Raw genomic sequence first — 12,451 nt, forward strand, 5'->3', positions numbered from 1 at the left:
AATGAATTTTGAGCAGGTGCACAGGAGCAGCTGCATTAGTCTCACTCTGTATGTGTGTGTGTGGGTGTGCATGTATGTGAGGGTGTGCAAGGTTGAATGGTTAGCAAAAAGACTAATTATGTATTCATTAAAATGGCAAATGCCAACAGGCACATTCAACCCCATGAGATAACATAAAAAATAAATACAAATAAAGAGAACGAAAAGCTCGCAGCTGCAGGCAGGAGGCGAAATACACAATATTTTGATAGGACTCTGCATAATGCACAGCAGCTTGTGCAGTCAGAGTTTATATTACATATATATATATATTTATATATATATATATATATACATGGGCATATTAGTTTTGAGGCTTTGATAACTCAATTATATTATATGTTATAATCTAGTCTAGTCCCTCTGCAGTTATTCTGCCTCACCCCCGACCACTCAAGTCTTAGACCACCTATCTACTCAGATTCTATCTTGTCTCCCTCTGCTATATCGCTCTACACTTTCAACAAATTGAACGAGTTGTCCCATCCATATCCACTAATGAGAGATGATGTTTATGATAATGATGCGATGATCATCTTAATACAGGCAAGCTGTTAGCATTCAGACTCTGCCTTTGTGCGGAGCGCACGACGCTTATCTTCCAATATATCTGTATATTACTCCAATGGGCTCTTATGAATATTATAACATAAAATTATCAAGTTAGGCATTTACTAATTTAATCAATTATGCCTGGTATTCGTTCTTCTACCCATTTCATAAAATATCTTTCAATTCAGAATTGATCTTTAAATTCTTATCGCAACCCATTGAAAGTCATATATTGTGAGTAGAATGTTTTTACTGAAGTGCGCGACTTAAAATTAACTTATATTACTAATACAAAGAGGGGCGATTCATTATAGTTGTTGTTGTTGTTGTGGTTGTTGTTGTTGTTGTTGTTGTTGATGTTGTTGTTGTTGAGCTCTTAGTTCTTTCAGGTCATCTTATTTACTTCGAAAAGGCGCCAAAGATGGATTTGAAGAAGCGATAGATTGGCTTGGGTATATCCACGGCAAAGAACACGGAGCTATCCTCGCTTTGGGCAGGTGATTGGGAACGCTGTTGGAGCGACGGATGCACCAGATGCAGGCTTTTATAGATCTCGTTGATCTGATTGGGGATGTTATCGTTGTTATTGTTATTGTTGCCGCCGTTGGCAGGATAAACCGGCTGCAGCAGCAGCTGAGTGTTGCCGAATGGCTCATTGACTCTGAAATCAGATTCCTCAAAGTTACCCACATTTTCATCCGCTGCTGGTCTTGGATTGCCGCCGGTTTTGGGTGTTTTATAAATGTAGATGTGGCCAATCAGCTGAAGCTCCTTCGGCTGTTGTTGCTGTTGGGCGCCCTGGCCCTGACCTTGGCTTTGACCCTGGGCCTGACCCACGGGTACACGTTCATTATTTACAATAAAGTCTGGGGCGTCGTAGCTAGAATAATCTTGCGGATAGTAGGGAATGAAGAGAGGTACATCGTTGTTGCTGCTGCTGTTTTCTGCCTCATCGGACTTCCAGAAGGGTATTGGTCTCAGAGGGAAGGGGAAGTAGCCGGGCTTAGCATGAGTGTGAACCGTCACATTGCCAGGAACAACTCCTATGGGATAACCACCAAATTTGTTGTGGTATCCGTAGTATATGGTCTGGTTGGTGTTGTTGGGCAGGACGTAGTAGTAGCCTTTGTGGCCGCCGAAGTTAGGTTGGAATGGTACGAAAGGCGGCTTTACATAGGGCTGCTGTACGAACGTACCATTGAATCCCGGATTGACGACATAATACGCCTGAGGGTATCTCACGCCGAAGAACCCGCGCGGCTCAGCTTGCACCTGATCTACAACTTGGTTGTCGCTGCCCTCCACTTTGCCTACGACTTTTTCAGCATTTTCCGCGGAAGGTTTAGCGATTTTGTGTGCCTCAGATCGCACGGGAATCTCACTTTCCACAACTGGCGCTGCTTGCGCCTGGACTTTACTGGGAACAAAGCTGACTACGTTAGCTCCAATCGATATATTGGGAATCTTCGGCTCTGGAGCGACTCTATTGATTTCCTCTGGCTTAGACTGCTCTGGCTCCACGGGATTCTCAGCCACCTGGGGGATCGCATTACCTTGCACTACCGACGGCTCAGGATTCGAGGCAATCTGAGGGACTACATTGACTGGCGCTTCGACTGACTGTGGCTGGGATTGCACAGGGCCAGCTGCCACCGGGGGAACAGCAAATGCCTCCTGAGCTATGGGTTGTTGGGCTTGTTCGATGGCTGGCTGCACAGGAGAGATCACACTCGGCAGTTCTGCTTTGGGCTCCACAGACTGAACAGGAGAGATCACATTGGGAACCTCTACCTTAGGTTGCGACGATTGCTCAGGGTTTCCAGCCACCGGTGAATCCTCCGTAGCCTGTGCTTCATTGGGGGCCTGGATATGAATAGGCTTCCTTGCCCCTTGGGGTAACTCAACCTTAGGCCGTGACTTTTGGACAGTATTCTTCGTATTCGGCACTTCGGCTTTGCGGATAGTGCTTGCCTGAGCAGTGAGCACCACAAGCAGGAGAGCAACAAGTCGCAGAGTATTCTTTAAATTGGGAATACAACAGTTTAGAGCACTCGCTGACAATTGAAGGTCCTCAACTTACCATCTTGAGAGCTTCAAATGAACTGTGTCTCAATCGCTGTCTACGTCGACTATTTATACCCAGCCAGGACAACGAATTGCTGCTTATCTCAACGAAACATTCCAAAGCCATTAGATCAGGGCTCGGTCTAGAGCCACTATCTATCCCAAGGCACTTAGCTGCCTTTCCTATCAATAGGTTTTCCGCTCTTCCGTTTCAGCATCTTCCCAAATTCCTCTGTCTTTGTTTTTGTAGATACTTAAAAACGGGCGTCAATGGCAGTAATATCGGAAAAAATGAAATTGCACTTAAGTTCTATCGTGCGAGAGCCTTTTCGAATTGCTGTTGCCATTGTTGCTGTTGCTGTTGCTGTTGCTGCTGTTGTTGTTGCTGCTGCATTTTACGTGCAACATGAAAATGCCATTGTTTTGTAGCGCAGCAAAACGGAAATCTATGAATCGCTTTTGTATGTTTTTCCTACCCAACGACCAAAAACAACAACAACAAATGGAAAGCAGAGCCGTGCCAAGTGCAAAAGACTGTCAACTGCGTAGAATGATGTGTGAGTGAGCAGGAGAAGGAGGAGGACGAGGAGGAGGCGACGGGTGCAGTAGGGGCTAACTGGGGCCAGAGGGTGGTGCTGGGTTGGGTGTAGCCCATATACACCCGCATCAAAAAAAAAAAATGTAGAGAACGTGCATCAGCTACATATTCATGGCAAAGCCTTGGCTCTCTTGAGAGCTTTATCTGCCGCAGGTGTGTTGAGAGCACAGCAGCTGGTCATTGACATGGTAATGGAGCAGTGGCGGCAGATAGAGAGAGAGAGGAGAGAGAGAGGAGAAAGAGAGAGGGGACGGTAGCTATCAAAACTCCAGCTGGGCTCAGTAATTGTATTGCCTGATGTATTGTGGCATTTGTGCCCAAGTCTCTATTGATTGAAGTTTGCCCAAATTGTGGGTTTTGCGATTGACAGAATTCCGAATGAAATTTCCAATTCGAATTGCTAAAAAAAAACGAGTGAGCATTGCTGAGGTATGTAAAGCATTAAATATAAACAGTTTAAGACTTGAGGAATTTAATACAGGGCTGGTATATCTAAAGATCCCAGGCATATATCTAGGAACTCTTAACTATCAGCTTGTTTTTCTTTCTAATTTCAAACGATTTCTAGTCTATAATCTTCTTCAAATCTCGAACGATTTCTCTCCCGCATTAGTTTCCTATGCTTTAAATGCATTTTGTAGAGATTTTTTAACTCAAGTTCTCTTTAACCTAAAAGCTGTTCTATATAGGGTAATGACAACTGAAAATTAATCAGCTCGCAATTGAAAATTCCAAATGCTAACACACTTCGAGTCAAGGCAAGGCTGGTACTAAAAAGTAAAGGAGCTGAAATTCAGGCATTGGCAGAGAGGCCAACCGAAGCGAAGCGAAGCGAAATAGCACCCAAAGTCCAAACTGCCAACTGGCAGCTGCCAGGGAACGAGAATGTTTTGCGCAGCGGCAGATGAGCTGTTGAAATTGCAAGTGCGGCACTTGCTCAATTTTTCATGAACCTCCCACAAGTCAAGTGGGAGCGCTCCAAGCTCCAAGCAGAGCGACGACTCAATACACTGCGAAAATCAACTCAAGCATGTAAACTGCAGCTGGAGCTAAATAATTGAAGATGTAGCTGATGGGACACACAGCGGCTGGCAGTGTGTGGTTGAAGAGTTTTGCCCGAGTCGCAGCAACCCACACAAGGCAGCAAATGGAGCCACGCGAAATCTGTGAAAAGGTGAAATTAGCAGCCAACATCCGCATCGGCACAGGCATCAGCATCGTCGTGGCCAGACAATAAGGCGAGCTGCGGCCCTTGACTCGAGCCAGTTGAAGCAGCCAGCGCACTGCGATGTATGTAAATAAATGGCCAAGAGAAACGACAGCCAAAGCCAGAGCCAGAGCCAGGCCAGAGCCAAAGCCAATGCTAAAGCAAAAGCCCAAGGCCAAGGCAGAGCGCAGGAGCAGTCGAAGCAGCCGGCACAGCCATACAGCCTATGGAACCAACAGATAAGACCCAGACCCAGGCCCAGACTCCAACTCAAACTCAAACACAGGCTACGTAGCACGGCAGTCGCTGCTCAGCGGAGTTCTTCTGCTCTTGATGCTCTGCGTTCTTTATTTTTATATATGTATACCCTGTACTCAGTGAAAAGGGAAGTTTACATTTTTGGTGAGCATCTGAGTTTGCCAAAATCAGCTAGAGTTCAATTCAGACTTGTATAGTATATATAGTATACTAATTTATAGAAATCGATAAATGAAAATGGAGAAACAGAAACATATAGAAACTGCTATAATCAGATAAAGACCCAAAATTAATAAATATAGATTCGTAGCCCAGTTTCTTAGAGTGGCATAAGACACAGAGTTTTCAAAAATTTGAATTTGCTGAATGATATGAGTTTTATCGATAGTTTTTCAGAGTGACCAAAATCGAAAAAATATTTCAAAATCGAAACCGCCACTGCTAGTACTTTTTAAAGAGCTCTCTACAGGGTATCTAGCAGCCGTTCACTTGCCCTCCAAATAAATTCCTTTTTCACTTTTTTTGAAGCCTTACTTTTTCATTTTGGGTGTGAGCGCGCGTTGCGATAAGATCAATGTGTGAGGAGCCTCGACCCAGACAGACAGACAGCCGGACAGACGGACGGACAGATGGCCGGACAGACGGACTGTGGCATCTGCAGCAGGTGTTTTGCTTTTCTGCAGGCGGCTGCAACACAATATGGGTAACGAGCTGGCCCCCAAAACGGGGCAACTTTATCGGCGCATAATTCACACGGCTGCCTGTGGCCAGGCAGATGTCCATGGACCGATGATGGCGATGGCGATGGCGATGCTGATGACGATGACGATGACGCTGGCCAGGTCTCGGTGGCTTGTGAATGTGGCTGGCAGCATTTTGATTGACTCAAAGTGTGGCTAGCCGTGAGCTGTGAGCCGCTCGTGTGAATATATGAAAAAGAGCCAAATGGCAAACAAACAAACAAACACAAACACACACACACACACACACCTACACTGACACATGCACAGAAAATAGCTGGCCAAATAGCTGCAGGAGGTGAAACATAAAGCACAGCTCTGGCTTAGCCATGAGCCAGACGTTCATGGAGCAGCAGCAGCAGGAGCAGTGGGTGCAGGAGAAGCAGCATCACATCCGCATTCAGCACGTGCAGCACGTTGCCATCTAGTTCCGCTATGTCTCCTCCATGCCCTCTGCTCTCCCACACAATTCCAGAACGCTTAGAATTCAAAACATTTCAGACAAATTGGCGTCGCTTTCAGCTCAACGTGTGACAAAATGCAATGTAAACAAAGTGAGAGGGAGACCAACAGAAAAAGAGAGAGAGAGAGATCGAGAGAGATAACTGCAACAGCCCCTACATCTAACCCACTGAGCATTGTCCAGTTGCAGCAGCAGCAGCAGCAGCAGCAAACACAAAGTGCCCTTCATTAATTTATGCCAAGCCGTTGCTCAGACGACGTTGACGACGTCATTTGAGTGCCGCCTCCTGCTCCGCATGCTCCTGCTGCTCGGGGCACCCGGCTGTAGGTGACGCTTTATATGCAATAAATAAGATGCTGGCACAGGCACAGTCACAGAGTCAGGCTCAGGCTCTGGTCCAGTCACCATATCTGAATAGAAGCCCAAGCGAGATTCAGCATCAGCAGGAGCAGAGGCAGCAGCAGCAGGTTGACTGCTGTGGGAAAAATGTTAACGAGCCAAGTAGCCTCATAAGGAAGTGAAGAGAGCAAGTGGGACAGCTGAAGAAACAGAAGCAGACAAGACTAGAGAGGGGCGGGCCAAAAGGTAGGTCACACATCGCATGCCACCGTGGGCCAAATTGCACATTAATTAGACTAAATGCGAGTCTCTGTCGAGGCCAAAATGCAAATTGAAATTGCAAATGAAAAAGATTATGATGAAAATTAAAAAAGATTAGCAAATGATATCATATATGGGCAATAGGCAGGCAAGATATAGCAACTAAATGGAACTGAATTTGTTATCCAAGATCAATTTATTTCAGATATATGGAGATTTACAGAAGTATAACAGAGATATAACAGAGAATATACATTTTATTGTTTATGATATAGAAAGAACGAATAATAATATTATTATTTAGTCTAATACCTAGTTGGAATGGTGTCAGCTTCAGGGAAATTTCATGTCTATATGCAATTAGAGCGTTCGCTCGACAAGAACTTCTAGCATAACAAATTGATGGCAACTACTTGTAAATCACTTTTTCATGCAAGAGCCCACACACTTCTCAGATATGATACAGCACTATGGGCGCTATGAGAACCTATTTAAACTGTTGTAACTGTTTGTAAACACTTGACATATCTTGGCGGCAATTAAACACTCGCTTGCCACAGTACACAATGCGACGCGGGACAATGGGGCATATGCGAAGAGTAGAGAGTAGAAGGAGGAGGTGGAGGAGGGGGAGGGGCAACTGTGTCTATGACACAGTCCCCAACCCTATTTGACAGTGGCAGCCACTTGGCGAGCGGCGCCACGGCAAGATTCTGTGCGCCATTCATGAGGCAAGCATGTGACCCATTTTTTCGACCAGTGCACCTCAGTTCCGCCCGGCAGCTCCACTTGGCTTGTGTCTCTCGCGTCTCTTGGCTGTTGTTGTTTGCTTAAATGTTTGCCTATATATGGTCGGGCGACAGCTATATAAATATGTGAGCAGCTTTTCACACCTCACTGCATTCGCTTCCTCTTCACCATTGGCGTTGCCAGACAGCGACGAAAATTCCACCTGGACGGGCTTCAGAAATTTGATTGCTCGAGTTTTGAGCTTTAACAAAGCAAAACGAGAGAAAAACAAAAAAGAAATGCAATAAAATTTTTCAATAACTTTGCGACTTACAGCAAATTTTTTCATACAGCAAATTGTGTGTGGGCCATTTTCAATTAAGCGAAATTAAAAATTTATTACGAGCGGCGGCCAAAGGAAAACAAAGGCAAGCGAAAAGCCCACAAAACGAAAGCAAATAGAGGACTTCATACAAAAAGCGAGAGATGTTTATGTTTTCATTAATAAAAAAGAAGTCGGATTGATGCAGTCGAGCGTCACCGACTCCAGAATACTCGCTCATGGGCGAGCTTTGTTTTGGGAAGAGGTCAAGAGAAATAGAGCATAGAGGTAGAAATAGTTCCATTACGATTCGCCACGCCTCCAAGTAGATTAAAGATATGATTTTAGGTAATTCATATAAAAAATATCTTTTAAGATACACTCTCTCTGCCACGCCCCTTATAATCATCGAAATCTATATATATTTTTGATCTAAATATGATCGAGATCTCCAGTCTTTAATTCGGATAAACAGTAAATCTGGCATTGCACCAAACTAATCAACTGTCTTTACTTCGTGAGCGAGTATTAATATTCTATAAAAGGAAAAGTAAAACAGGAGCTGGTATAAGAGCAAGTGCGTCGGTGGATGATTGAGCTGCTGCTACTCCTGCTGCTGCTGCTACTGCTCCTGCTGGCGTTGCTGCAAGGGAAAGAGACTGAAGCAGCAGCGGCAAGTGAATGAAACAGTTGTAAAGGGGGTTAATGGGAGGAGTACGGTTAGAGATATATGTGCGTATGTATGCACATTTAATATATATTTCTTTTCCCCTTTTTATTTGCCATTGAAGTTTTAATCATTGAAATGACATTGACAGACGGACAGACAGACAGAAGCGGAAGCCTAGGAGTCGAGTGCTTTTTATTGGGGCAGCAATATTTATGGCGCTTAAGTGATTATTGAATTTAATATTTGCTTTGCTCGAATTGCACAACTTTGCCCATTACGAAAGTTATTAATGATGAGAAAAGCGATATGAATAATGATGAAAAAGCAGAGGGAATAGAAGAAAAAGCGAGTAAATGCAGCACTTGAAAATAAATGTAAAATTGAATAAACGGAAGTGGGATAAAATAGGAAAAATCTATTTGTTGAATGTGCCAAGTGAATAATTTTCTATGAGATGGAATGGAATTGATCTGCATAAAAGAGAGGGGGGTACCTCATACCCCTCGTATAGTATATATGAGTATATGATCATTTCTGTGAATTTAGTTAACAAACTCTGCATAACAATCGAAACCGAATGCAGCTCTCTCTCTGTTAGCCAATTTCACTTATGAATTTGTGGCTTAAAAAGCCCAACAACTTGGCCCGCAAATCAATGATCATCATTTATGAAATGAAGTTTGTTGCCAGTTCATAATTTGCCACTAAAAGTCTAAAAGGGTTTTGCAGCTAAGACGAAAAAGTTTCTTGGCCAAAATGAGTGTTTAATTGACAAACCTTTTTAACGAGTCCAAACAGCTGCTCACTCTGCTTCTCCCTCTCTCTCTCTCTCGCTCACTCAGTGTCTGTCTCTTTCTCTGTCTGTGGATTACTTTTTCTCTTAAAGTTGATGTTGTAATTCAATTAGCATAACGAACATTTATGTAGCTCCAGTTACTTGTTTAAGTTTTGCTCAATTAAAACTTTTGACAATGTGCCGCACACAAACACACACAAAAACACACACAGGCTCACACACTAGCGCATGTACACACGAACACACAGCTCATATGCAGATTTGATTTTATTTTTTGTTGCTGTTGGCCCAACTTGCCATAAATTTGAATTAATTTGATTTACTTCTGTGTGCACACACACAACCACACACACACACACACACACACACTTACACACACAAATAAACACACTCAACTTTTTACTTCATAAATTTTGCAAGTACATTTCAAGTAAATACAATTTTCCGTCGCACTAATAACACACTTCCGTTAGCTGCGGCAGCAATGGCGGCGGCAGTCGACTTCCGCTTACACCTACACACACGCACACACATGCACATATATATAAATACGTGCACATTCACTTACAGCTTAGGCCGGCTAAAATACGTTGACAACAGCCGATTTACGTTTTTACAACTTTTTTATTTGATTTGATTTCGTTTTCTTTTATTTTTATTTTGTTTTTTTTTTTTTTTTTTTTATATCTTTTCTTTTGTAGGCTTTTCGCCCTCTTATTTATTTGCCGTATTGTTAAACAAAAAGTCGCAGTTCAACGTACGCTTAGGCACAGGGCACGCAGCCAGGGCACTGGGCAGAGATCAGCCGGCAATGGGGCTCAGATTTACGTGATTGTGAAATGTATCTTTGAGATACGCGCGCGCGCTCCGTCGCTCCGACGGCATGTACCAAGCGCCAGCGACAACAAACGCAGACTGCGGCGCTGTGTGTGCGAAAAAAAGCAGCAAATAAACGAAACTTTTTTGCAAACTGTTGAAAAATCGCACGGGAAAATGTTGTGAAAACAAGGCAGCAAGCAACACGAAGCCGGCAACACACGAAGCTGCGGGCGAAGCAACAGCCGAAGCTGTCGAAGCTGCCGAGCAGCAACAGCAGCAGCAACAAGAACAACAAGCAGCAAGCCAACATCAGCAACAGCAACAACAGCAACAACAACAACAACTAGTCAAGTGTATCGGCAGCAAGCCGAAGCATCCAAATGTTGCCAATGCGGAATGTTGCTGCATGCCAGAAACGTGCGCATGAGAAAATGTTGCTGAGCATCTTGTTGCGGTTGTTCTCGCTTTTTGTTGCCAAGCTTGCTGTTGCCTTAGCTTTGCTTTTTTGTTTAGGCGGGAAAATATGTGTGCCGTTGTGTGTTGTTGCTGCTGTTGTTGTTCTTACTGTTGTATGGAGCGTGTAGCTGCTGCCCTGCCCCGCCTGTTGCAGTGATTATTTTGTCAATTGCAGTGACACAAAGGCATCTATCTAACTTTTGTATCTGTGCAGCTATCTCTATCCGTATATCTCTATATCTGTATCTATGGGCACTAATGCGCGCCGCAACGATTATTCCGCTGTTGTCTTTGTGGCATCAATCGAGAGGGGGAGGGGAGGAGGGGAGTAGGGGCTGGGGCAAAGTGGTTGGGGGCAATTGCAACAGTTGCAACAAAGCGAGCCTAAGTAGTTGCCTTTGCCTTTGCCTTTGCCTTTGAGTCTCGTTGCAATTGCAACTCTTTGAACTGCATTTCCCAGCCCCTTCCCCTCACCCTTCTATTTCCTCGACCCCCCCGCCCTCTACGAACCACTCAATGGGAAATTGATATTAACATTTGGTTAAAAGCTTTCGCATTGTTTAATTATTTATAATTTGCACATAAACTGATTAGCCAATAAGCCGCTTGTGTGTATTATGCAAATGTGATTTTCCACTCCATAAAATGCCAAAGTGAAAAACTATTCAACTGAAAATGCGAAGACGGGAAAATGGGAAATTCGGAAAATGGGCAAATTGCCATAATTCCATGCGTACTAAAATGTGTAAATTAAATTTTCATAAAATACACGCATATTTCATTAAAGCAATTACACATGCACACACACACACACGCATAACCACAAATTGAAATGCATTTAAATAAAATATTTGAGCCAAAAAAACATCAATAAACTGCGGCTGCTTCGACTCAAACCAACTGCCAAACAGCTTTTGTTGTTGTTTCTCTTCTCGTTAATGTTATTCAGCATTTTCATTAGCTTTTCCTCTAGCAAAAAGGAAAGAATTTGATATAGGCTTAAAGACTTAAAGTTTTAGTATAGAATCTTAGGGCAAAAAGAGCCTGAAACTAAAGTTAAGTCATATACAAATAATCAGAGCTTGAAGCTTAAGCTGCAGCTTTCATTTGACTTAAAGCTGTACTTGGAACTGCAACTTTTAACTATGCTTTAAGCTTGCCTTAAGATAAAAGCTTGAGTTTAAGGTAATTCCCAAATACGCCCATTAATAACTATAAATACTAATAATAATCATAAATTTTCTATAAATTATTCTCATTTATATTCAATTTATATATATGTATATATCTTCAAAGGCTTCTCTTTATTTTAGGCTTTTCTTCTAGCTCTAGCATAAAGCTCGATCCCCGCAATATACGACTGTTCTAAGCCCCCTTCAACTTCCGGCTTTAAAAATATTTTCTAAATACAAACTAAATTGTGGAAATTAATTTCAATTGCCTTCAAACTGGACCCGCAGCTGCTGCCAGGGCAGACGAGACAAACGAGGCAGCAGCAGCCATCGAAATGCTGGTAATTAAGCGCTTTAGAGACGGAGAAAAAAAATCAGCAAAGGAGAGAGAAAAAAGCCCAAATTGAAGCAAATTTCGCAAGAAATTAAAATGGAATTTAAAAAAAAAACTGAATGAAATGCCGAGCAGCGAGTGGGCGTGGCATAACGTAAACAAGTGTCGTTAGCAGCAGCCACAAGCGGAAGCAGAAGCTGAAGCAGAAGCAGAGGAAACCTGTAGGAGGATAAAAGTGGAGCTTGCTCCAAGCTGAATGCGACTAAAAAGCAAACATCCGTTATTATTCGGGCAGCCTCTAAGAAGCAACAATGACACTAGCTGAAAGCGCAGTTTAGTTAGATATGAAAAGCAGAAGAGGAAGCTGTATAAGTTAAGTTTAAGGGCCACTTAAGTTCGATGGGAAGTGGAAGAAGCTAGTTCAGTGGCAGCAGTTTAGTTTAGGCAATTATTCACTGAGATTGATGTAAGCTTAAAGTTGAAGCTTGGGTGTTATAAAGCTTTAAAATTCTATTGAGATTCTCAGTATTCTTGGTTAGTAAAGCTGTAAACTTATGTTGAGATTCTCAGGGAGTGTGAAATTATTTTAAAAGCTTTAATTTGTTTACTAACAAACTTTCAAGAAAAAAAAA

General features: G+C 43.0%; 1 protein-coding gene across 1 annotated transcript; it reads right to left on the reverse strand.

The window, feature by feature from the left end:
• Positions 1-762: 762 nt before the first annotated feature.
• On the reverse strand, positions 763-10,020 carry LOC6586494. The gene is made up of 3 exons (XM_044009828.1): positions 9,607-10,020; positions 2,672-2,908; positions 763-2,610 (listed from the first exon to the last, which is right to left on the reverse strand). Exons 2-3 carry the CDS (start codon positions 2,780-2,782, stop codon positions 991-993), a joined length of 1,731 nt encoding a protein of 576 aa, XP_043865763.1. The 5' UTR covers positions 2,783-2,908; positions 9,607-10,020; the 3' UTR covers positions 763-990.
• Positions 10,021-12,451: the final 2,431 nt, after the last annotated feature.

The sequence above is a fragment of the Drosophila mojavensis genome, unplaced genomic scaffold (assembly GCF_018153725.1).
Source record: "Drosophila mojavensis isolate 15081-1352.22 unplaced genomic scaffold, ASM1815372v1 contig_74, whole genome shotgun sequence".
NCBI classification, from domain to species: domain Eukaryota; kingdom Metazoa; phylum Arthropoda; class Insecta; order Diptera; family Drosophilidae; genus Drosophila; species Drosophila mojavensis.